Here is a 25,170-nt window from a genome sequence, read left to right as displayed (position 1 = left end):
GTTTTTCTATTTGCTTGTTACTTGTTTTATTTATAGGACTTATAGAACTTTTTTTTTAAATAAACAGAAGACAGTAATTCTCCACATGATACATGCATTACAATTTTTTCCCCAGGTTGAAGTGTGCTTTTAGTATTTTAAATATCATCTTGTGTGTTTGCATATAAATGTACACTTATACACAAACTTACCATTTTTCCTTTATAGTACAGCTACATCTTATTTAGTAAAGTCTGATTTTGACATACTACATGAAGATTCTCACTATTCATTAATTTCTGTTAATCAAATAAATAAAAGACACTTTCTTTTTTCACTCTTGTTATTTTCTTGCCTAAAATTGAGTATTAGGTATAATACATAGTAAGGTTCCAGGCACCTGACTCGCCCCCAATATAAATAGTCATGTTTCCTGTGATCTTGGTTCTCCCATGACTATTGTTGCTGTATGTCATTTCTGTTAATGTGTTGGTGTCAACAGGGTATCTACTCTGATCCTTGGATCTCTCTCTCTGCCCATGAGTAAACCATATACTTTCTTCTTGTGAAGTCTCATGAGAAATCTTGCTATCTGATAGTGCAAATCACCCCTCCACATGTCTTGTCCTTCTTCACATTTCTCTTGGCTATTACAAAGTCTTACTAAGTTTCACTCTTCCTTATTAAACTTAGGAAACATTTGTCAAGTCACATAAAACTCTGCTGGATATTTGGTTGCACCTGCAACTAATTTAAAGATAAACTTGAAAAGATGTGATAATCTTCACTATATTCTGACTATATTCTGTCTTCTCATCTATGACCATAGTATAACTCTCAATTTCTTCAGGACTTTAATCTCTTTAGCAACATCCTATGTCTGGTAATCTTGTTGAGTTTATTCCTAGACACCTTATAATTTTCATTATTGCCAGGCATGGAGGCATACTCCTGCAATTCCAGCAACTTAGGAGGCTAAGGCAGAAGGATCACAAGATCAAAGCCAGCCTCAGAAACTTAGTGAGGCCCTCAGCAAATTAGCAAGACCCTGCTTCAAAATAAAAAAAAAAATAATTTAAAAGGGGCTGGGAACCTGGTTAAGTGGTTACATACCCTTGAATTCCTGGTACCAAAAAAGAAAAAAAAATTCATTACTAATATAAATGAGATTTCTTTGGGCATTATATTTCCTGATTGTTTCTTATTAGTATACAAGAATACTATTAAATTTTACTTGTTGATATCACATTATATCTGCCATCTTACTGAACTCTTATTCATTTTAAAAGTTTGTATATCGGGGCTGGGGTTGTGGCTCAGCAGTAGAGTGCTCACCTAGCATGTGTAAGGCCCTGGGTTTGATCCTCAGCACCACATATAAATAAATAAAATAAAGGTGTTGTGTCCAACTACAACTAAAAAAATAAATAAATATTTTAAAAATAGTTTGTATATCTGTGTACATTTTCTATTTGAATAATCATATTATTTGCAAATAAATACAGATTTTATTTCTTCCATTTCAAAGTTTACATTTTTGTGTCTTCATTTATTCTTTTATTGCAACTGCTAAGACCTCTAGTATACATCTATGTCTGATTCTGGATCTTCCTGGGCATGACTCTAATATTTCTCCATTATGGATGATGCAAGCTGTAGGTTCTTGACAAATCATTTTTTTAAAAAATATTTTTTGTAGTTGTAGATGGATATAATACCTTAATTTTATTTATTTATCTTTATGCGGTGCTGAGGATTGAACCCAGAGCCTCACATGTGCTAGGCTAACTAGCTACCACTGAGCCACAACCCCAGCCTCGACAAATCAATTTTAAAATGTTAAAAGTTTCCTTTTCAGTCCTGGTCTCTTAAGAGATTTGTTGTTTGTTCTGTGTTACAATGAGCAGAAAATTCTCTTTTCATGTCTAGTGAGATGACCACTTGATTTTTCTTTAATCTTTATATTAAATGTGTTACTGCCTACAATGGTAAACCATCCTTGCATTACTATAATAACCTCAACTTGGTCATATTAATTGTTTTACATTTCATTTAAGAGAAATTGCTGAATCTGATTCATTTACGTTTTACTTAGACTTTTGTCTCATTTTGTAAACATGTGAAATGGGATTTTGATTTCTAGTATTGTTTCCAAGCTACCTGAACATATCATAAATAGGGGAAAGTTCTTGGTCCTCTGTCTAGCTCTGAAAACATTTGTATAAAGAAAGACATTATTTGTTCCTGGAAAGTTTGCTAACATTAATCTACAGAACTACCTCAGTATTTTTGAAGGGGCAGTAATGATTATTGCCAGAGTTATTTAATATTTCTGTATCTGGAGGCTGGAGATGTAGTTCAATAGTAGAGCACATGTCTAGCATGCACTAGTTCAATCCCCAAGACCACCAAAAAAAAAATGATTTCATAAAGGATCAATTTTACTTTTATATTTTTGCAATAAATTGTCTATCTTCTTTCATGCCTTTGTCCTTCTACACATCTGTGCTAGAGGTTTACTGTTAGGATGTTTTTTTGTTTGTTTGTTTTGTTTTGTTTTGAACAAAGACTGGCTTTCATTTTGTTCTTGTTTATTGACACTTTATTTCAATAATTTCTCATTTTAATTTTTATAATTACTTCCTTCTGCATTTCTTAGACTTATTTAATTTGCATTTTTCTAATTTCAATTTTTCTTCCTTTTGAAGCTTAGGAATTTAGTCCTACTTTAGTAGGACTATACAACTTTCCACTTGTACTCTGTTCATTTCCATTAGGTTCTAAATGACTGATATTTCCATTGTGAGTTTCTCTTTAACCCATGAGTAAAATATGGGTCTCTTTTTAAAAGTTTCCACAAACATGTTTACATGTTTTGTCTTGAACTTTTTGTGTTGACGTCTGATTTAATCACACTGGGTCAAAGAACGTGGCTTGCGTTGAATAGATTGCTTAAAATTTAGTGCAACTTTCCATATATGGTCAATTTCTCAAAAAAGTTAAGACAGGTTTTAAGAAGAATCAAGACTGTCTCTCTGTTGGGTACAGGGTCCTAGGTGTCTCTACCAATGGAAGTCTGGCAATACTATAGTGTATATATCTGGGATTACCCCTACTATCTTACATTGTATTTTCTGTTTAACATCTTCTCTCTTTCATATCTTAATTTTTCTTCTTTTTCTACTTGATGTTGTTTGATTTTTTAACAATATGTATCCCCTTGTACTTTTTTCTGTTAGGTTAAAAGCTATAAATTATATGTGTATTCTTCCAGTAATAACAGTCAATATTTTAGTTGCACATAATATGTTAAAAACACATGATTAAATATATTTTTCCCTAAAAAGATGTCCAGTTATTTCACATTTTACTCCTCCTATATGAATCCCTTTTAGGATTTAACCACTGAATAATCTGCATCCCGCAAAGACACACATACATACTTTCAACATCTATATGGAGATTCAGCTTAACCTTATCTTAACAATTCATATGGGATTACATTTTCAACATTGTACCAATGTCTCTGCACATTACTGTTCCTTATATGCCATGTTTCACATTCCTTCTTCCTGAAGTAAATTTAATTACTCTTTTGGTCTTTACTGGTAAACCCATTTTCTCAATCTTTGCCTTAGAAAGCTGTCCTTTGCTCTCACTGTGGAGCAATATGTTGGTATATAACTCAAGATGGACAGTTATTTTTTTGCCTCAGCACTTTGAGAGTAAATCACATTGTCTCTGGCATTTATTGTGTCTAAGTCAACATCAACCCCAAGGTTGTTCCTTTGTAAGTAAATCTGTGTTTTCCTTCAAGACTTCTTCTCTTCCACTTTTTGGACTAGCCCTAAATGCTTTTAGATATGAACTAATCTTCCCTTTTCCTTGGTAGTTCTTTGAGTGCAATTTGAGATTGTATCTTTCTTCAGTTCTGGCCAATTCTCAGCTCTTATCTCTGTTATCTCTGAGTTTCCGTCTCTACTTCTCCCTCCCCAAAAGATTGTAGGATCCTTGGTACCTAACTGCTCACCCCCTCTTTCTTTACCTCTCTGCAATCTATGCAAGTTGACTCTCTTAGGACTAAATTCCAACTCTTGAACTCCCTTTAGAGAGAAGACAACACTTAAAAAAATGGAAATGATATAATAATATCAATAATCGTCAATAAGAATATTTCAGTGTTTGAAATATTTCATTTTCAAAATTTCTAGCAGTTATTTTTCATACCCAGCTATTCTTGCTTTGTTTCTTCAGGTTGTGTTCATGATTTCTTGCAGTGTTACAGACATTAGTCTTTCATTCATCTGAGTAATATAAACATGCCTATTTCAAAGCCTTTGTGAGACTTATTTTTATTGCATATGGTCTAAATTGGTCATCTGTTGATTTTGTTAGCTGTATTTCCTAGTATGGGATTGCTTCGTGTGTTTTGGAATGTTGGTTTGGAGACTCATTTGGGGTGGGTTGTTTTGTTTGTCTTTTCCACCACTCTCCCTGCCTACTCCTCCCTATGGAGTGGTAGGGCCGGGGCAGTCTGCAGCCACTGCCTGGTGGAAGACTGCGGAGGTTGCAGCCTGAGTCACTGTGCCCACCAGGACGCTGCTCCATTTAGCTCTGGCGGCAGGGCTGTGCCTGGCTGCTTGGCCACGAGTTCCCATGTGCTCTAGTCCTCCCTGGCAACGGTCTTTTTCCAGCATCTTCTGAGAGCAGGGAAGCCCCACCCCAGCTCCTGGCTGGATACAGTGGGCTTGGCTCTGGTTCTGCTCCCCAACACTGGCATAGGGAAGGGACCTCCATCCCCAGGACTTGAGTGGCCTGCACTGGTGGCTGTTTTTGGTGGTGCAAGCACTGTTAGTCAGTCCTCTGTGGAATAGCCTGTTCTAAACCAAGCTGTGTCCTTCACTTTTCCTTTTCTGATATGCTACCTGTGAACAAGGACTGAAGCCAATGTCATGAGTGCACTTACAGGTAAGAACTCTGGGAGGGTGACAAGTGGAGTTCAATATGGAGAAATGCTCCCTTGTTCGTTTAAGCCGTGTTTCAGGAACTGCAATGCATCAGAGACCCAGCCTCAACTGTGTGCTGCTTAACTCTAAGCCAAAATGGAGAACTAGCTCTCTTCTAGTGGAAGGCTATTCCCTGTACTGTTCTGCAAATTCCCCTTCAGGACACTGCTTGGGTATATCTGATACCTAGAGAGTATCTGAAAGTATGATGTAAAGACAAAGGATGAGAGATAAACTATGGAAATTCTCTCTGTGTAATTTTTCTTATAATTTTCTGACGGAAGCATTAACAGAATTCTAAATGAACATCGATACCAAGATCTAGATTATTTCAGCTTGAAAGAGATCATTCTAAACAATACAATGTAATGAGTCAAAATTGTTCAAACTTTCAAAACCAGTACTCATAAACCAATATCTTTCCCTTCCATCATCTCATATGAATGTTTTCTGAAATGTGACCCTGAAATTAGGCTTGTTACAGAAAATCCTGACTGCTTTTATGAATCTTCTAATGCTTGGGAACACATTTATTTGACTTCCTAGTTAGATCTCAGCTTTGATTTTTGGCTAAAGTCATCTTCTTTCTCATTAAGCAATTTTTAAAACTCTGATTATTCTAATGCCTACCAGCTCTAAACCTTATGATTCCTTGTACTTAAACGCTACACTAATTCATTACATTGCTTGTGCTTCATGTAGGGAGCAGACTCCTCATCCTCTATCAGTTTCTCCAATGTATGAAGTAACTTTGTATTCCTTTAATGTGATTCCATACTTCCTCATAATGACGGAGAAGAGAAGGAACAGAAGAAACTCGAAAAGGATCAAGAAATACCAAGAATACATACATGCAAAACCAGGCTAATAAAACATACAAAAATGCTAAAACACAGGGGTTCCCCTGTGCACGACCCCTCACAAAAGGTAACATCAAATCGCCTTAAGTGGAATACCAAGAAACTTGCATAAAACAGATTTTTGAAGTTTAGCTCAATGAAGTCTGTTCATTGAAATATAGATGTCTATATTAGAATTTGTTTCCTTAAACCAGTAAGATTTAATAAGTAGAGTCTTATTCATTTGTGTCAAAAATAACTTTTTCAGTACATCCATGAATTCAACCAATTATGAATTGAAATCATTTTGGGGGAAAAAAATCACGACACATGTACTGAACACAGACTTTTTTCTTGATCATCATTCCCTAACAATACAGTATAACAACTGTTCATTTAGCAGTTACATTGTATTAAGTAACTAATCTAACAATGATTAAAAGTATACAGAAGGTAATGCATAGCTTCTATGCAAACATTAGGACATCTTATACAAGGGATTTGAGTATTCTTGGGTTCTGCTATCTCTGCAGGATCATGGAACTGAGCCCTCCACCCCTACCCCACCCCACGGACGTGAAGGAGGACTATAAAGTCCTAGTGCTATTGCAAAGCTATAGTTAAGTTCTTGCTCATTACTTACTTGGATTGTTCGCTCGTTCAGATTGTGCCAGCTCTCGTGGACTGGGAGGTGCTTGCTCCGCTTTATCCTAAAAAAAAGGACAACAGGGTCAAATGAGGCATTTCACACTTTTCAATAACCATCCTCCATGGCATTTCCATTCTGCTCAGTTCCTTAATTCTTTTTGACTTAGTTTCTTTTCATTTTAAATGATAGTCTAGAATATGCTGTAGTAGGAAAGTAAATCATGAAAAGGTGTAACCTGTTGGCGATGGAGTGAGAAGAATAGTTACTACTGAAATAGCCCCCCCCCTCCCGCCCCTGAATAGCAATTCAAAAAGAATGATTATCAACTGCTTAGCTTAGGCGATGAATGCCAATAATTAACATTCCATGGAGCACATGTACTTTCTATAACAATTACTGGTAATTGAGCCTTGGCCTTCTGCTACCTGGAACAGAAATGTCCAGATAGTGTATTATAAATGGCTCTCTCCACAATGGATAAGGAGTTCAGTGGTATTTTTCAGATATCAGAGTGAGGGGAAAAAAAAAATTAGGCAAATTTAAAACAGCAATATCAAACACACGAATTCTAGAAAAACATCTTCATAGAAACACAATTTGCTAATGAAAGGCATAATAAACTGTTGGGGTGCTTTTTAATATTTACATACTTAGGAAAAAACAGCAATGACTACTTACAGTGGGGAGATGCTGACTTCCTCTTACAGATTAATGAAACCTGTGAAGTTTTTAAAATCATGTATATTACCTCTATAATTAGAAAGAATCTGAATTGTGCCCAAAGCACAAAGTCTTCACTAAAATCTATTACTAATACATAGCACATATAGTCAAAATATAGTAGACATGCTCCTTGACTTATACCCCAATACACATCATAAATGGAAAATATTGTACATGGAAAATGCACTGAATTCACCTGCCTACCAAACATCACACTTAGTGGCACAACCCACTGTAGAGTATTGGCTGTTTCCCTCCTGATCACAGGGCTGACTGGAAGCTACAGCTCGCTGCCTATGCCCAACATCACAAGACAGCATCATATTTCATAGCACTGGCTCAGGAAAAGTTCCCAATTCAACATCTGAAGTAGGGTTTCTACTGCATGCATATTGCTTCCTCACCATTGTAAAATGAAAAAAAAATTATTAAATGGAACCTTCAAAAACGGGGCTCGCTCCCAGCTGACATCAGCAACCTCATCCCTTTCTATCCCTCCCAGCATCGCAACTGAAGCATGTGAAATATCTGGCATGCTTGTGTACTGCAGAGTGCTGGCAAATGCCAACGTGCCCAGTGTGCATACTGTGCTGGGCGGGGCTCCTACTTCACAGAGGAAGGCATGGAGGCACAGGAAGGTTGACTGCCTTTACACCCACCATCCCCAGTGGTCTAAGCCACCCCAGCATCAGGATGCAAGCAGCTGGCTACATGTTCCTTGATTGTTCGCATCCAAAGGCCCCAAAAGACTAAAAACAGGACACGGGTTTCACCAAGGTATCAGAGGAGCAGGGCATGAATACTTCATTGCCCGAATGCCTCCCAGTAAGAGGCTCCTGTGCCCAGAGCATTTCTTGTCATGTACGAAACGCACTCAATGCCAACATCTCATCTACGAGCACAACAATCTGCCAGTGAACAGTTAATGTCTGGTCCATGCTGTGCTTCAGGGCTGCTCACAATGGGGGAAGAAGAGGGAGAGCCCAGGGAAGAGATTCCACAAGAGCCAGCTCATTCATATCTACACTTCGAAGAAAAGCGAAGTCATATTCACACCCTCCTCCAGACAATCTGTAGAAAACAAAACAAAGTCCTACGAAACTGCAGATATTTTCACTGGTGCCTCTCTTCCCACCCCTCCTCCCTCTGTATGTCTTTTTTCATTTTTTTCCCCTTCAAAAGAAATATCGTTTTGTTACTCAGATAGAATATTGCTAATTATGAAAATACCTATGCATTAAATAAAAATATGAAGAAAAAAGTCAAAGCAAATCTCTCTCAATATATTCTCATACCCAAGGAGTTATCTAATCAGTTTCACAAATGTTCTTTCAGCAAAGGAAAGGAACAAATAGGAAGGAAAAAGAATGGGAGAGGAGAGAAAAAAAAATCATGTGCACATGTGCAGAACATTTGCATTATTTACAGAGAACATGTATGTTATATTTGAATCACACAGAAGTTACAAATGATCCTATTTTAAAAGCAATTGTGGAGGGAGGGACATGTACTTTTTATGTATACTCCATATATATAATATGTTCTATATTATTGTGTTTTAATGCATATCTTTGAAAATTTCCATTTCAATAAACGTTATCTCCATTGACAGAATTCCTTCGTAGGTCTACCACACCTCACTGAGAGGATGTCTAAGGTAATTTATTTAGCTAGTATCCTACTGGTGAGCATATAGATTGTAAGTAAATAATTTATACCTGGAATATTCCCCAAAGGCACATGTGTTGAAGACTTGGTCCCTAGCCCATGGCACTACTTGGAGGTAGTGACACCTAAAAAGCTGGGGCTTAGTATGAGAAAGTTATATCATTAGGGGAGTGCCCTTTGAAATGAAAAGGACCCCAGAACCTCTTCCTCTCTTTGCTTCCTAGCCACCATGAGATAAGCAGGTATCCTGCACCAGACATCCCCACAGCAGGCCAAGCCATCAAGGACCAAAACTTCTGAAACTATGGGCCAGAACAAATCTTTCCTCTCTTTTAGTTGATTATTTCAGGTATTTTGTCATAGTAACTGAAATCTGAATAATACAGTAAGTTTTTGACTAGGAAAGAAGGGAAGGATACTTTGGGGAAAATAGTATCCAGAAGAAAAGTGGGGAGGTACTGAGAAAGGAGGTATGCTCTCAGGGCCAATTAATAAGCCTCCCAACCCCCCAGATTCAGCGGCATCCCACTGGGGTCAGCCCATCTAATTTCTGAAATTCTATAGCAAATGTTGTCCTATCCAATTTGCTCTTTACCTTCAAAGCAAAATTCTTTTCCCCTCTAATCTGAATTTTAAAACAAACTCATTTTTTTTGGAAAATCAGACTAGATATAAAATTGAGATTAGCATGAACCTTTTTCTCTTCTCTGAATTTTATAACAAACCATGTAAAAGTTTTAGAAATACATAATAGATATAAAACTGAAATTAGCCTAAACCCTGTGATGGCAGGATAAAGGCAGTTTCGTGGTCTTTGTACCTTTTTAGTGCATAGATAGTCATTGTGGAAATCAAACTGAGTAAACTATTTTGGGTTTTGTTGCCCCTACCTACGCACCTGTAATTAACATACAGGTTGTTTTATACCTTCATGAACATCACCTTTTTCATATTGGAAACTACTGTAGTAGACACTCTCCCGTAGTCCAAACTTGCAAATAACATGAACAATAATCAGAGAGAAATATCTTTGGACATAAAACTTTGCTCACATTTCTGATTATTTGTGTAAGATCCTTAGAAGTAGAATGAATAGGCCAACGGTCACATGCAATTTTTTCTAAAAGACTCTAGATAATATCTTCTTCACCCAATTTACCCTTCTGCCCAGAATAGAGGTGAAGTGTCCGTTTCATAACACGCGAGGAAGCCAGGGCTGTGACTGGTTATTTTTCTGGAAATTTTTTTCTTGCCAATTCCAGAGGTAAGCAGTGGCTTCAACCCTGCAGTTTTAATATGCAGATCTTTAATGTTAAGGTTGAGCAGTTTTTCATGAGCATATTAGCCCTGGGTCTTCTTTTTCTTGGAGGCTGGGAGGTTCTCTTAGGCTAGCTATCCTAGTTCCTGAGAGCACAAGAGCTTTCCAATAAATATGCCTGTGAACTTCATACCATTCACTAGCTGGGGGCCAGTGACTTACAGTCAACTGGTTCCTCCATAAAATGGGTTAGCGCTGTGTCTGTAGCTCAGTGTCAGTGCTTGCCTAGTATGTACGAAACACTGGGTTCAATCGTTAGCATAAAAAAATAAACAAAGGCATGCTGTCCATCTACGACTACAAAAATAATTTAAAATAATAAAATAAAATGGGTCAAAGAATCTCTTAGTAACTGCTGGGAGGTTTGTTTACAACACAGAACGTCAAGTTGGCTTGTTGTGGTGACCCATTCATGTGCTGGCCCAGGGGAATTTCATTGTATCTTAATTTTCCTGTAAAGACTTTTAAATGCTGTAGGAAACTAGCTTACTTATACTTGTAGCAAATGCTCTTCCCATCTCGTTTTTCTTTAGATGCTATTATAGTTTTGATTCTTAGAGGTTTCCTTCAGTGTAATCAAGTTGACCAAACTTTTCTTTTCCATTCATTATTTTGAGCATTAAAAACTGTTTTCATCATCTATCAAGAAAACTGAAAAGCATTCGCTTGTATTTTATTCTAATTTCCCTTCTGACCTGATGTCTTAACCTTTCATCTAGCTGATGTTTATTTTGGTGGGTAGTGAGAGGGGAGAAATTACACTGAAGCCCCCACCCATGGTGAATCCATTTTCCCAACCCATTTCTTTCAGTGTTCTGTTACTATAGCAAATACCTGAGATAATAAACTTAAAATGAAACACACACACACACACACACACACACACACACACACACACATGTTGACTCACACTGTTGAAGGTTCTAGTCCAGGACTGGTTAGCCCCTCTGCTTTCGGGCCTCTGGTGGGGGTGCTAAATGGCAATGGTGGGAAAACAGCTAAATGGCAATGGGAGCAAAACAGCTTACCTCATGACCAGCACTTAAAAGGAAAGGAGGAAAGAAGCAAGGTCACACAATCCCCTTTCAGCACAGCCCCCAATAACCTAAATAGCTCCCATTAGACTCCACCTCTTAAAGATTCCACCACTTCCAGTCATGCTACCTGGGTATCAAGCTTTTAAAACCTGGGCCTCTGAGGGACAGGTAACACCCAAACGATAGCACCATGCATCTCACGATTCTTCATTTTGCCTTACTGGGTAAGTCACTTTGTGCACACATTATAATCCTATATACACATTCATCTGTTTCTCTGTAGAGCTGCCCACTTCTGGGCTGACACCCCACATTTTTCTATTCACAGTCTGTCAACATGTTTTATCATCAGCAGAAGATTTCCTCTCTTCTTCTTTTGCATGAACTCCTTAGTCATTTTCTTCCAAACAAACTTAGGGCCAAGAAAGACTTAATACATAAGTTGTTGCACCTATAACTACATTTCTGTCAATCACAGATTACAGGTGTGATGGTGGCTAAGCCATATAACCTAGGGTACTGGATTATATCATCTAGGTTTGTGTACCTATGCAATATGATGTTTGTGCAATGACAAAACCACCTAAGAATGCACTTCTCAGAATATATCCCTGGTACATGATATCAGTCTTAAAATTTTCTTGCATTATTAAAACTTCTCATCTGAAATACGTACTTACATGTAAATGAGTAATTGCTATGCATTCCTCATACAAATTCTGCTATTGGATCATGTCCTTGGAAGCAGATCATAGAAACACTGAGAAAAGTATGTCAAATAGATAACATAACACCAGAGAGAGTGGGACCAGCCTCTTGGTGCCCGAAATCTCACACACTTGTAAGGATCTTCAGGGGATGGGCATGGCCCTACAGGTTCACCAGCACCTGGGTGTTTCCTGGGAACACTCAGGTTTGAGACCCACTGATCCCCTGGATGCTCCACTTTCCCTAGGAAAGCCTGTTAAGTAACAAGGAAACCAGGCTCCAATGACGTCACCAATTGAAAAGACAAGTCACTGGAAAACTTAATTTAATGGAAACTTGCCTAAATAGTGTCACTAGATTTACCAAATAAAAACACAAGATGCCCACTAAAATATGCATTTCAGAAAATATCTAATCATTATTCGGTACAAGTATGTATCAAATATTATAAGACATATCCTAAAAACTTATTAGTTGTTTACCTGCAATTTTACTGGGCATTCTCTATTTTTATCTGGCAACTCTATGCCTCAAACATGTTCAATTTCTGATAGGCTTTCAGGAGAAAGTATGGCAGCAACCATGAAATCTCAAGTGGCTCAGTGTTTATGAATTTTCAAGGTCAAAAAAGTTGTACCTTTTTCAAGAGACCAGAGCTTCAGACAAGAATTCTTTTCCCTTGAGAAGCCAAGAAATAACTAATATAGGTAGGCTATCTCTTATCTGAAATGCTTGGGAACAGAAGTGTTCCAGATTTTTTTCAGATCTTGGAATATGTGTATACACATAATGAGATATCTTGGTGAGGCGATCCAACTCTAAATATGAAATTCATTTATGTTTCATATAGAACTTACCCACATAGCCTGAAGGTAGTAATTTTATACAATATTTTTAATAGCTTTGTGCCTAAAAAAAAAAATGTCTCATGGTGTAAAATTTTCCACTTGCGGCATCTTGTGTTGGCATCCAAAAAGTTTTGGATTTGGGAACTTTTTGAATTAGGGATGCACAACCTATAGTATGGATAAAGTTAGCATTTGTAAAATAAAGCCAACACACAAAAGGCAATGGGGAAAAGTTAACCACTGACTGAGTAGTTAAAAAAAAAAATTCCTATAGCCTGGAAGGTCAGGAGCAAATGTCCATCCACCATTCAGAGACAAACAGTGCAGGTTGCCAGGAGGAAGGGAGTAAACACTAGGACAAGACTAAAAGGTTTATCATTGCACTGGCATGGTTTCCTCTATTTGTGTGTTTGTTTCCGAAGCCTCCAACGGCTCTCCATAAGGGAAGGGCTAGACAGGGAGGACAATGTTGCCTTATGGTTAGAGCTATCAATGTCTCGCACGTATCAATGTCTTGCACAATTTCCAGCATGCTGGAAAGGGAAGCTGGGGTTTTCTTCTTTAAGTCAAGTTAGCAGCAAATGCCTTTTGTAGCTCTTCACGACTATGTTGTCTACCTCCAGGCAAAGGTAGAAGGATGGAAGAATATTGTCCTAAACCTCCTCATAGTCACACAAGATTTTTTAATATTTAATGCTGGACCTTTCATATGGCCAAAGTAAAAATCCAGCCTAGGCAGAAACACCACCTTCATAAAAATCCACAAGAAGAGTCCACTTTTCCCCAGAGTGACCCAATCCTTTATTATTCTATAGAACTCATACAAAGCCCTAGCGTCAGGAGGGAGGCGGGTGAAGAGGACAGTCTCCTCCACTCCTTTCTCCTGTGCATGCCAGATAACTCCTGGCTTCCAGTAGTGGTGGCAGGTGGAACAAGGCAGGCCAGGAATGGACAAGGACTGGATGAGGGCTTGGTTCTCCTGCTCAGCTGTTCCTTCCATAAATAATACTTCAGGGGGCTCATGAAGGCCCCTGGCCTGGCTTTTTCAAGACCCTTACTGGTTCCCAGGCCGGGGCCTCTATCTGCTGATTCCCCTGACCTCCTACCTGTCTTCCCCTTTTGTTCAAATCTTTTTCTCCAGCCCTCCAGGATGGCACCCAATGCATACTTCTGAGACCCTGGTCCAGGGAGGCAGGTCACTTAATTTTCCCTATTCTACTGAGGTTTCAATGAATGCACTTAAAAGTGACTCAGGAGAGAGAAAAGTGGCAGAGCAGGATGTGGACTTTAGTGGGCCTGGTGTGTAGGTGTAAGGCCAATCAGTACCCTAGGTTGCTTTAGTCACTGACAAGCTCACAGTTTGTGCCATTTTAATTTAAACCTCACAATTGATCCATGACCTCCTGCCCACCTGGGAACCTTGGCTGGGATAGCTGGTGCAACTTGTTGCAGCCCTGCCTGAATTACAACAGGGCAATGCTTCCCAAGATGGGTATGTGAAATGTAACAGACTTGGGATGTCGTTTCACACAAAATGCAGTTAAAGTGATTCGAACTGAAAATCCACTGACGTAAGAGATTACTGGCCTAGTGAAGAATAAGTGGTAAAGCTATCTGCTGCTGTGTCACCTGCACCTCTGAGAAGAGCCATCGTCCTACCATCTTATCAACCTCTTTCCAATGCCAGATGCCCACTTCTACTTTCTGTAGGCATGCCTATTCCAGAACTTTCAAATACAGATGATATTTAGATGTGATGTAGTTAAAGACTGATAACATTTACCATCCCAACTCTACAATTTCTTATTTTTATTAAAAAACTTAATGCAGAAACAACATTTTCTACTGCAATTCCTGAGTTTCCGATTCAGTGGCACTAGAAAGTTTATATGCACTCTTATTTAAATTCTTCCTGTAATACATTATGTTGTTAGCACACTGGCGTAGATATGGGAAAGGAAGGGGACACCTTGTCCATGATATCACGCTTATACCTGTGGGTGTAGACACAGAGAATACATTCTTAACAACTGAGCTGGGTACTACAAAATCTATCTTTATCCTTACAACCAAAAAACCCTTAAGTAGCAGAGAAGTGCTAAAAGTCACCATATCAGCACTCCAATTCTGATAGTTGCAAGGTGTGTAAATTCGTCCCCTCAAATGGAAATAACATTTGTATCAAATGAACTAGAGTACCCCCCTTTTTGGAGGGCCCCAAATGTCACTGCCCGTTTAGATTCCACACTTTATGTCTACATAAAAGCAAAGGGAGTGAGAGTTTTCTCAACAGAGAATTATGTCAAACTCCTCTTTAAAAATCCAGACTAAGAACTGTTTCCAAGATCTTGAGATAAAAGAAGGAAAACTCAACATGCATGCCAACAGTCCGCATCAAGGAATGAGGGTAACTTTTTTTTAATGTATTAATGATATTCAATGATGCATTTATTTATAATTTTATTTATGTACTTTGCTGAGTATGACACAAAAATACTTGGATTTTTCTTGGAATATAAGAAACTTGCAGCAAAAATGCTACCATATTTTAAAAAATGATCAAGTTTTCCTTTAAATCTTCCTGCACACAACTCTGTACATCTAAAAAGACACACACAGCCATAGGTACTCGACACAAAGACATTTCCTTCAACATAACTACCTCCATGTGCAGCCATTCTTGACAATATCAGCAAAGGTAATACATAAATTGTCTATCCTAACCACCCATTCTGCAATGTTGGACACAGAAACATCAATTTCAGTTATTCATGGAAGGGGGAAATCCGTCAATCTTTCATTTTTTAAACAGCTTTATTGAGATATGCTATATAATATGCATGTCATCTGGTGGGAGTGTACAATCCAATGAGTGCTGGTATAATGACAGATCTGAACAACCCTCACCATGTTCTAATTTTAGAACATTTCCATCACCCCACAAAGAAACCTCGTGCCCAGGGCCTGTCAATCTTGACAAATGGTTTTCCCAAAATAAAATGCCTTTGCCAAGTCAGTTTTGTTCCCGGTTTTTGATCCAATATCCCCACATCAAGGAAGCAGCTCATCCTAAAGGTGAAGGGCACTAGCTCTAGAATTTCTGCAGATGAGCAGCTTCATAACCTTGGGGAAGACATTCAGCCTTCCTGTGACCTCAGAAGACTGTTTTAAAGATTTAGTGTGATCCTGCACGTAAAGCCCTCCTCAGTAAATGTTAGCTGCTATTTTTACTACAACCACTACTGCTCCTGCTGCTCCTCATCTCCACCTCCCATTATCTCCTCCACCACCTCTATCTTTTCTACCTCCTCAATTCCCTCTCACCAACCTCACCATCACCTCTACTTCCCACTATCTTCACCAGCACCTCCTCCACTCCCTGCTACTAACTCCACCACTACCCCACCTCCACTTCCTACTCTCTTCAATATCCCCTCCTCCACTACCTCCCCCTCTTCTCACCAACTCCCTATCACCCTCACCTCCTGCAATCTTGGCGATCACTTCCTCCATCACCTCCAATTCTTCCATTCCCACCAGTCAACTTCACCATCACCCCACCTCTACCTCCTAGCTCCACCACCACTTCCACTTCCTTCCCCTACCTCTACCTCCACCATCACTTCCTCCACCTCTACCATCACTCATGATCAGCAATTCCATCATCTCCTTCACCTCCTCCCATGAACTCCACTTCCACCTTCCCTTCCACTACTCCACGACCTGATACTCTAACAGTACATTCCATCACCTCCACTTCTATATCCTCCATCCCTATGGACCCACCTCTTTCTCCAGAACCTCCTCCCCTTTTCTCTCCACTAGTTACCTGTTACTTCATCCTCCTCCACCACCTCCATGTTCTCTGCCTCCACCACCATCACCTCTTCCATCTCCACCACCACATTTCTCTGTTACCTCTATCTCTACCAGCTCCAATCTCCTTCACTTAAACTCTACCTTCACCATCTTTGTGATCTCCATCGTCTCCACCTCTATCACTACCAGCTTCTCCATCCTCAATTTGAACAAACCTCTTTGTAAAAGGCAACTGAATAGACACCAAAACTTCTCCATCTATTAACATAAGGTTAATTTGTTAGAATAGTCAGAAAGCAGCACCTAAACCCACTATGAGTTCTACAGTAACTTCACTCAGGAAATCAGAAGATCCAACTACAGAATCTCTGAACCTCCCACATAAATAATGCTAACAGCCTACCCTTTAAAGTACTCTGAAATTATCAGTTGAGATGCAAATTATGATATGAGTGTAATTTGAAAAACAAATAACAAAATTTCAAATGGAATAAAATGTATCTTCACTCTAGCCCCAAGTAATTATGGCCAACTCTTATTCAAATTTCTGGAAAAATGGAAGAGATTCATGTTTTCACTCTTTATGAGTACTTCCTCCAATCACTTGTTCCTCCCTGTCACAGAAAATCACTATGGGTACTGGGCTTCAGGAGTCTCAGAGAACTAGGCCAAAATGCCATCAACGAGTCAAATCCACCCAGAAGACAAAAGAGAAATCCAAAACCCCCTCTCCTACATATGAACCCACAGACCCCAAAGAAAGCAGACCAAGAATGCTAACAAGAACATACGTCTGAACCTGAAAAGACAAGGTTTGGAATAGTAGTGTATTAAGGAATTGGGGACGATTCCTTAGCATCTCTGAGCTTCAGCTGACTTTTGAAATATGAAGCCTAAGCCTATGGGGGTACACAAAGCCACTGCAATCAAGCTGAATACAGCTTCTTCAGCTTTAAGCTTTGCCTTTTTTTTTTTCATTTTCATAATCCCTGTAACATCTGCACTAAAACCAGAGATGCAAACTCTATGTAGCTGGAACTACTGAGAAAACGTTAACTTTATAGCAGACAATCAAGTACATACTATAGTAGGAACATGATAAGATATGCCTATACTCTTCTCCATTTAGCAGAATAAGCACTGACATCTCTTCCTTGAACTTGCTCAACAACAATTTCAGAACTTGGAAAGAGTTCTTACTGTCCTGGCTGACCAGGAAAAGGCCCCAGGGTTGGCTCCTCCTTCCTCTCTAAGTCCCTCTGGCAGGCAGAGGGCAGAGACCCCAGGGTAAATGGTGGCTTGCGGCCAAGAACCTGGAGTCTGAAGGAAGTGAGAGAGATCTGGCCCAGAGCTCCAGTATGAGTCCCCAATGGCATACCTGGACCAGGTTTGATAGTTCGTCAGAAGGCAGGTATGAGATAGAGCGATGAAGGACAAAGAGCAGCTGCCAAGAACACAATGAAAAGCATGGCTGACAGGTCAAGGTGATAGCAGTTCAAAGAGATGCTTCCTTGAGGTCTATCTTCAATGGACTTTTAGATAAAGCAACAGGTTAATTAAAAAAAAAAATGAACATAACAGCACAGATTCCAGGGCACAGCAGACTCAGTCCTTCAGCTACTTTCCCCCGTAAGGCAATACAGCTAGCCCTCACAGCAGGCAGGACTGTTTCATCCCTACAAGAAACAGTTCACCTCTTACTCCCTATATGAAAAACCATATTGTGGCATGAGCCAAATGCTTATAAACAGATAAGAGACAAATTCAGTGATACTGAGCAAATAACATCACTTTCTTGGCCATTTCCTCATCCAAAAAAAAATCAGGTCTTTGAACTCAAAAAATTAGACAATAAGATAACAAATAACCCAATCAACAGATGGGCCAAGGACCTGAACAGACAATTCTCAGAGGAGGACATACTATCAATCAACAAGCACATGAAAAAATGCATAGCATCGCTAGCAGTCAGAGAAATGCAAATCAAAACTACCTTAAGATACCATCTCACTCCAGTAAGATTGGCAGCCATTAGGAAGTCAAACAACAACAAGTGCTGGCGAGGATGTGGGGAAAAGGGTACACTTGCTCATTGTCGGTGGGACTGCAAATTGGTGCAGCCAATTTGGAAAGCAGTATGGAGATTTCTTGGAAAGCTGGGAATGGAACCACCATTTGACCCAGCTATTCCCCTTCTCAGTCTATTCCCTAAAGACCTAAAAAGAGCATGCTACAGGGACACTGCTACATCGATGTTCATAGCAGCACAATTCACAATAGCAAGATTGTGGAACCAACCTAGATGCCCTTCAATAGATGAATGGATAAAAAAAATGTGGCATCTATACACAATGGAGTATTACTCTGCATTAAAAAATGACAAAATCATAGAATTTGGAGGGAAATGGATGGCATTAGAGCAGATTATGCTAAGTGAAGCCAGCCAATCCCTAAAAAACAAATGCCAAATGTCTTCTTTGATATAAGGGGAGTAACTAAGAACAGAGTAGGGACGAAGAGCATGAGAAGAAGATTAACATTAAACAGGGATGAGAGGTGGGAGGGAAAGCGAGAGGGAAGGGAAATTGCATGGAAATGGAAGGAGACCCTCATGGTTATACAAAATTACATACAAGAGGAAGTGAGGGGAAAGGGAAAAATAATACAAGGGGGAGAAATGAATTACAGTAGAGGGGGTAGAGAGAGAAGAGGGGAGGGGAGGGGAGGGGGGATAGTAGAGGATAGGAAAGGCAGCAGAATACAACAGACACTAGTATGGCAATATGTAAATCAATGGAAGTGTAACTGATGTGATTCTGCAATCTGTATACGGGGTAAAAATGGGAGTTCATAACCCACTTGAATCATAATGTGAAATATGATATGTCAAGAACTATGTAATGTTTTGAACAACCAACAATAAAAAAAAGTTAGCACAGGAACACTGAAAACCCTGGGGTTTCCATAGATGCAAATGTCAGACTGCCCTGAAGAGACTATTCACAAACACCAGGTTCCTAGGGCCTCCTTGGGAATAAAAACTTTATTAAAGATGATCTCATAATCAAAAATGGCAAACAATATGAAGAAACAAACTACCAAATGGGAGAATTGAGAAACACGGGAGCTGGAAATAAGAGAAAGGTCTAAAAATAGGATTTGAAGACGATGCACACAAATACTGCTAAAACTTTTACCACCACAGTAAATTTAATTGAAAACTTTTAACAATGATTAAAAATAGTTTAATTTGGAAAAAAAAATCAGGTCTTTGGACCACATCATCACTAAATCTCTTTTTACCATCAAGGCTGAGTCTGTCCACTACACAAAAATATTCTACAGCTAATCTCCTCCTAGAACCACAGTTAAAATAATATTACATTTGATTTCTGAGCTTCTGGCAAACATGGATCAGATGTACCCTCTCTCCTAAAATGACTAAAAAAGTTTTCATATTTTGGACGCTAGGCCAAATGGGAGAGTGATCCTTGGGAGAGAGGACACAAAATAGTGGGTCCTACAAGCATCTATCTCACTTGCTAGAGTGTTTCTAAGCTGTGGTACAAGGGGTGGTATACCAAGCAGAGAATGGGGGTCTCCTAATGAGAAAGAACTTAGCATACAGGAAGGCCAAAGCAAAGAGGAAAGAAGTGCTCCATAGGGGAAAGTTCTGGAGCTCTGCAGAGGGTTTTCTGCAAATGTTTAGCTGAGTATTGATTAGTGCATACATATAAAAAAGGGCAGAAGAACCACCAGAAAGGAGGAGGCAGAGCAATCCTCAGAGCTTAAGAGGGTAGAGAAAAGCATGGTTCCACAAGCCCAAATGGACAATTTCCTTACACAGGAGCCATTAAGCAGAGTCCCCAAAAGGGTCCTTCTACAATAATAACAGGAAATCAGTCCCACACTAAAAGTACGTGTAGACCCAACTAACAAAGCTTAAAAGAAAGTCTTAAAAGGATCAAATTATTCCTAAGAAGCTTAAACGTACCCAGAATAAAGCCCAAAAATATTGAAAAGATTATTTTCCCCTGAAAATAAACCAGCACCCCATCATGTAAAACTCATGATGTCTGGCATCTAAATGAAAATCACCAGACACAAAAAGAAAATAAGACCCAAAACAATAAAAGAAATCGACCCAGAGAAACAGATCTAGAAATGTCAAAGATGATAGAAACAGAAGACAATAGGGTAAAATAATGATAAGAAGCACATTTCGTATGTTCATGGAGGTAAAAGGAACCATGAGCCTGATAAGGAGAGAAAGGGAAGATATAAAATGAATAAACCAAGCCACTGTAGATTAAAAAAAATCATGTGAAATGAAAAATATTTTGGATGAGATAAACCAAAGATTAGAACCACATTTCTTCTCTATTCTCCCTCCCTGAAGACCAATGTCCAAGGACACTTCCTGGAGGCTCCTTGCCATTGAAGGATGATACAGTCTAGGAAGCAACAGAACTTTCCAGAATGGTACACAGAGGATGAACAAAGATGGAAAAGATAAATGACCAACTCCCTCAAATTACTCCCTGTGAAGGGAGTGCAGGAAAGGAACTCAGGTTTGGGGCCAGAGAGCATTGATGTGGAAGCTGGCGTCTTCTACTTTGTAGATATTTGGTGTAGCTAGATAAGTCAACAGAAGTCGATGTATGTCAGTTTCATCACAGGCAAATCTGGATATTAATGATACTGATAATATTCCGTTTCAAAGGGTATGCTGGGCAGTAAGTGAGACGGGATATAAAAAGTCCAAAGTCCTGTCACAAAACATATGCCAGTTGTCTTCTGCATCCCCAAAGAGACAGTCTTCCACTCTGTCACATCCTAATATGGGCTAGAGATGGAAGGAGAATCCAGTGGAGAAAATGGAGGGTCTTCACTGTTCTTTTTTAATCAGAGGTGTACATTCTCTTCCATCCTGGAATAGCAGTTATAAATGGCAACAGCCTGGCTATTCATAGGGCCACTCCAGCTTCAACAGACAGCAAGGAAGGTAGAGCCAGCTGGCCTCCATTACAGGAAGCCAGCTGCCAGGCTGTGTGCTTCTAATAGTGTCACCAAATGGAATGACGCTAGCAAGAGAAGGTGGAGGAGTATGGGTGTATGTGTATGTATACCCACACAGAGATAACATACAACACTGTACATGTGGACAAGCAGTACAGAAAACACACACAAGGCAGAGGTAATCTACACCTACTACAAGCCCCTTTTCTATCACTAAAGTTACAAAAGGTTTCTTTGCCCCAATTTTTTTTCTCCCTAGTTAGTTGTTTTAGTCAGAGTTTTTGCTGCTGTGACTAAAAGGACCCAACCAGAACAATTGTAGAGGAGGAAAAATTTATTTGAGGGTTCTTGGTTTCAGAGATCTTATTCCATAGAAGGCTGGCTCTATTCCTTGGGGCTCGAAGTGAGGCAGAATATCGTGGCAGAAGAGTATGACAGTTGAGGGAAGCTGCTCATATGATGATCGGGAAGCAAAGAGAGAGAGAGAGAGATCTACACTTGCCAGATACAAATATATACCTCAAAGCCATGCTTCCAATTCCAACCTCCTCCAGCCACACCCTACCACTTTAGTTACCACTCAGTTAATCCTTATCAGGAGATTATTTCACCCATTGGGTTAAGACTCTCACAACCCAATCATTTCTCCTCTGAACTTTCTATTATTGACTCACATGTGAGTTTTGAGGGGGACACCTCACAACCAACCAATATTTATAAGTCTTATTCATTTTCAGTGGGTCTCAGAAGAGTACCTTCCTGTTTAAGCATATCTCAATCAGGTGTTAAAATTAAAACTGCTTTAAGCACCTCTATCTAAGGTTTCACTCTCTAGAATGGGGTCCATAAGCCAAGAAGCCCCTGGATTCATATGACACAATAGTCTGATACACACATCTGTTAACCTTGCCCTGGTACCAGTTCCTGGAGGGATGTGTGAAGAGTGCTAACAAGAGTTATCAAGAGTTTCAACTGACTCTATTCCAGCTGCTCAAATTGGAAATGATGAGGACACAATGCTTCTCCAAACTGCTCAAGATGGAGCAACTGGGAACAGGGCTGACACGATCTTGATTCCCAGGGTGATGACTCCTCCGCCACTCTGGGGAACCCAGGGGCTCCAGGAGCCTGGAGAAGGAATGAGACCAAGAGCTCTGTCCAAATGATTCAAGCCCAGGAGACTAAATGCTGGGATATGAGACAGGATATGGGTTTCCAAGACAAGAACCAGAGACAAATGGAACCATGTTCATAAGGAAGCAATGGAGAAAATACAGTGGATGTAGAAGAGAAATTGGTAGGGGAATCCCAGCTTTTCAAAAGTTGAAAACCTGTGTGACCAGGACAAGGGTGAATTAACACAGAGAGAGGTATTAAGGGCAGCGTCTAGTTGGGGAATAGGAAAGGGAATCTGAGCTGACACACCTCTCTTCTAAAACGGTGACATGAACCTGCTCCCGAGAACCAGGTTACTGAATGCCAGTACTTTCAGTTAGTGACCAGGCTGGAAATCATAGTGAGGCCCAAACTCTTCTTTATCCATGTTCTAGTTGGTCACCAAATCCTCATTATTTTACCTTCTAAATTGACTTCCACCCATGCGCTATTCTCATAGCCACTAAAGAACTTTGGGCTCAGGTTGTACTGTTTTGGCCTGAACACCACTGACTGAGGTAGCCAAGAAGTGACTGCTCTGCCAGAATCCTACTCCCTGGAAAGCTAGATAGCATGAAACCCAGAGATCAACAAGCCTTCATCTTATATCCTTATTCTATACCTCATATCTCAGTCTTTGAAAAAAAACAGAGATTAATAAAAATCACTCCAAATTAGTTTGCACATTAAAAAGAGGGTTTCAAAAACATTAAGATCTGGTTCATAAGAAATTCAACATACACATTGACCATAATGAAATTCCAACCATCAAAAGTACAAATTGCTGTTCATTGGTCTTAAAGATGACAGCTTCACTAAGGAATGTGAAGGGGCTCACAATTGTAGAACAAATTTCTCCCTAAGGATGACACAGCCATGGGGGACCCAAACACAGAGCTCTGTAGACATGGAGTGTATGACTTTAGAGTCACCTAAGCAGAGAACACAAATTACCCCTGACATGCCTGTTTGACTTAAGATTTGTTTTTTAACATTACAAGAATACCAGAGCAATACACATTCGATATAATCCATACTCTGAATTTTGATTTGGATCTTTTTCCAGCTAATGATAAACATGGTACAATCCTCTCTCCTAATGCAGGTTAGTGGCAGAAAGCTGCAGCCCTGAATCTCTAGGGGAAACTGACACTGTGAGGCATGCTGGGTTGTAAAGCTAGGATGGTCAATAAATTAGATGATTAAATGAATGTTCAACTTATGGTAGTATTTTCAACTTACAATGGGCTTTACCCCATTGTAAGCTGGAGAGTATCTATGTAGTTGTTGTGCAAAGAGACTCATCCATTCAACAAATATTTACAAGTACCTATTAGTCTATGCCTGGCACATTAGTGACTAACACAAAGATCCTGCCCTCATGGAGTTTATAATTTATCTGGAGAAAACAAATAGCAATAAACATACTATGCAATTTATTTATTTATAAATTTAAGAGAATGTTGCTAAGGAATAAAAGGAGGCTGAAGAGAAGAACAAGGCAGGAGGCTGAAATTTAAAGGGAACAGAAGGAGCAGCCTCCTTAAGGTGGGCAAGAGGGAAGCACTATGGAGGAAGGCTAGAGCCATGGGTCTCCAAGGGTCAGGTGTGCTACAGCCATGATAAGAGATCTATAGGGCTTCATCTAAACCTTAATCATCCCTACTGTTAAGTAAATATCACTTTACCCATGAAAAAAATCTCTCTACTATCTCCTTAGATTTCCATCACACTTTGGAATTTGCCACCAATAATGGAAAATTGGTTTTTCCTGCATTTGCTCTGTCTCTCCACACCTCTTTCTACACACACACACACATACACACACGCACGCACACACACTTTCTCTCTCTCCCTCTCCCCTCACCCCCCTCTCTCATTTATCTATCATCTCTCTTCATATATTTATTTATTAGTACTGGGGAAGAACTCAAAGGCACTTTCCTGTCACGTATATCCCCAGTCCATTTTATTTTTTATTTTGAGACAGGATTTTGCTAAGTTGCTGAGGTCTGCCTGGAATTTGCCATCTTCCTGCCTTAGCCTCCTGAGTCTCTGGGATTAGGTGCACCATCAAGCCTGGCTCCTCTTATACATATATTTTAAGCACTCCTACCAAGTGGTCAAATCCCAGTTCCCGTATCTTAAGCAGATCCTCAGGCACCTAGAAATAGCTGATGGGAACTCATCCTTCTCCTTTCAGCACCCCAGCTGCCCAAGGCAGAAGTGACAACTGTCCCAGGATGTTAATGCCTCCCCCAGAAGCCCAGGGAACCCCAGAGCACAGCTGCAGGCAGAAGTTCATCTTCAGAAAGAGAAATGCGGGGCTTCCCACCACTTTTCCAGAAACACTAGGAAACATGGCTGAGTTACAGAAAATTCAGTAATAGGAAAAACGGAAC

The 25,170-nt window shown here is 39.6% G+C and overlaps 1 protein-coding gene across 4 annotated transcripts in view; it reads right to left on the bottom strand.

Moving 5' to 3' along the window:
* The window catches only part of GRB10 (growth factor receptor bound protein 10), a 190,278-nt gene that overhangs the window by 96,518 nt on the left and 68,590 nt on the right, over window positions 1–25,170 (bottom strand). For all 4 annotated transcript variants that reach the window (XM_081287896.1, XM_081287897.1, XM_081287895.1 and 1 more), the window contains one exon: window positions 6,468–6,534. In XM_081287896.1, the coding sequence (XP_081144022.1) occupies window positions 6,468–6,534 (67 nt within the window). The remainder of the gene's footprint in view (window positions 1–6,467; window positions 6,535–25,170) is intronic.

The sequence above is a fragment of the Spermophilus citellus genome (assembly GCF_964194105.1).
Source record: "Spermophilus citellus genome assembly, chromosome: 3".
Lineage (NCBI taxonomy): Eukaryota > Metazoa > Chordata > Mammalia > Rodentia > Sciuridae > Spermophilus > Spermophilus citellus.
The sequence above is the reverse complement of the archived record's forward strand: the minus strand, read 5'-3'. Positions and strand labels throughout refer to the sequence as shown.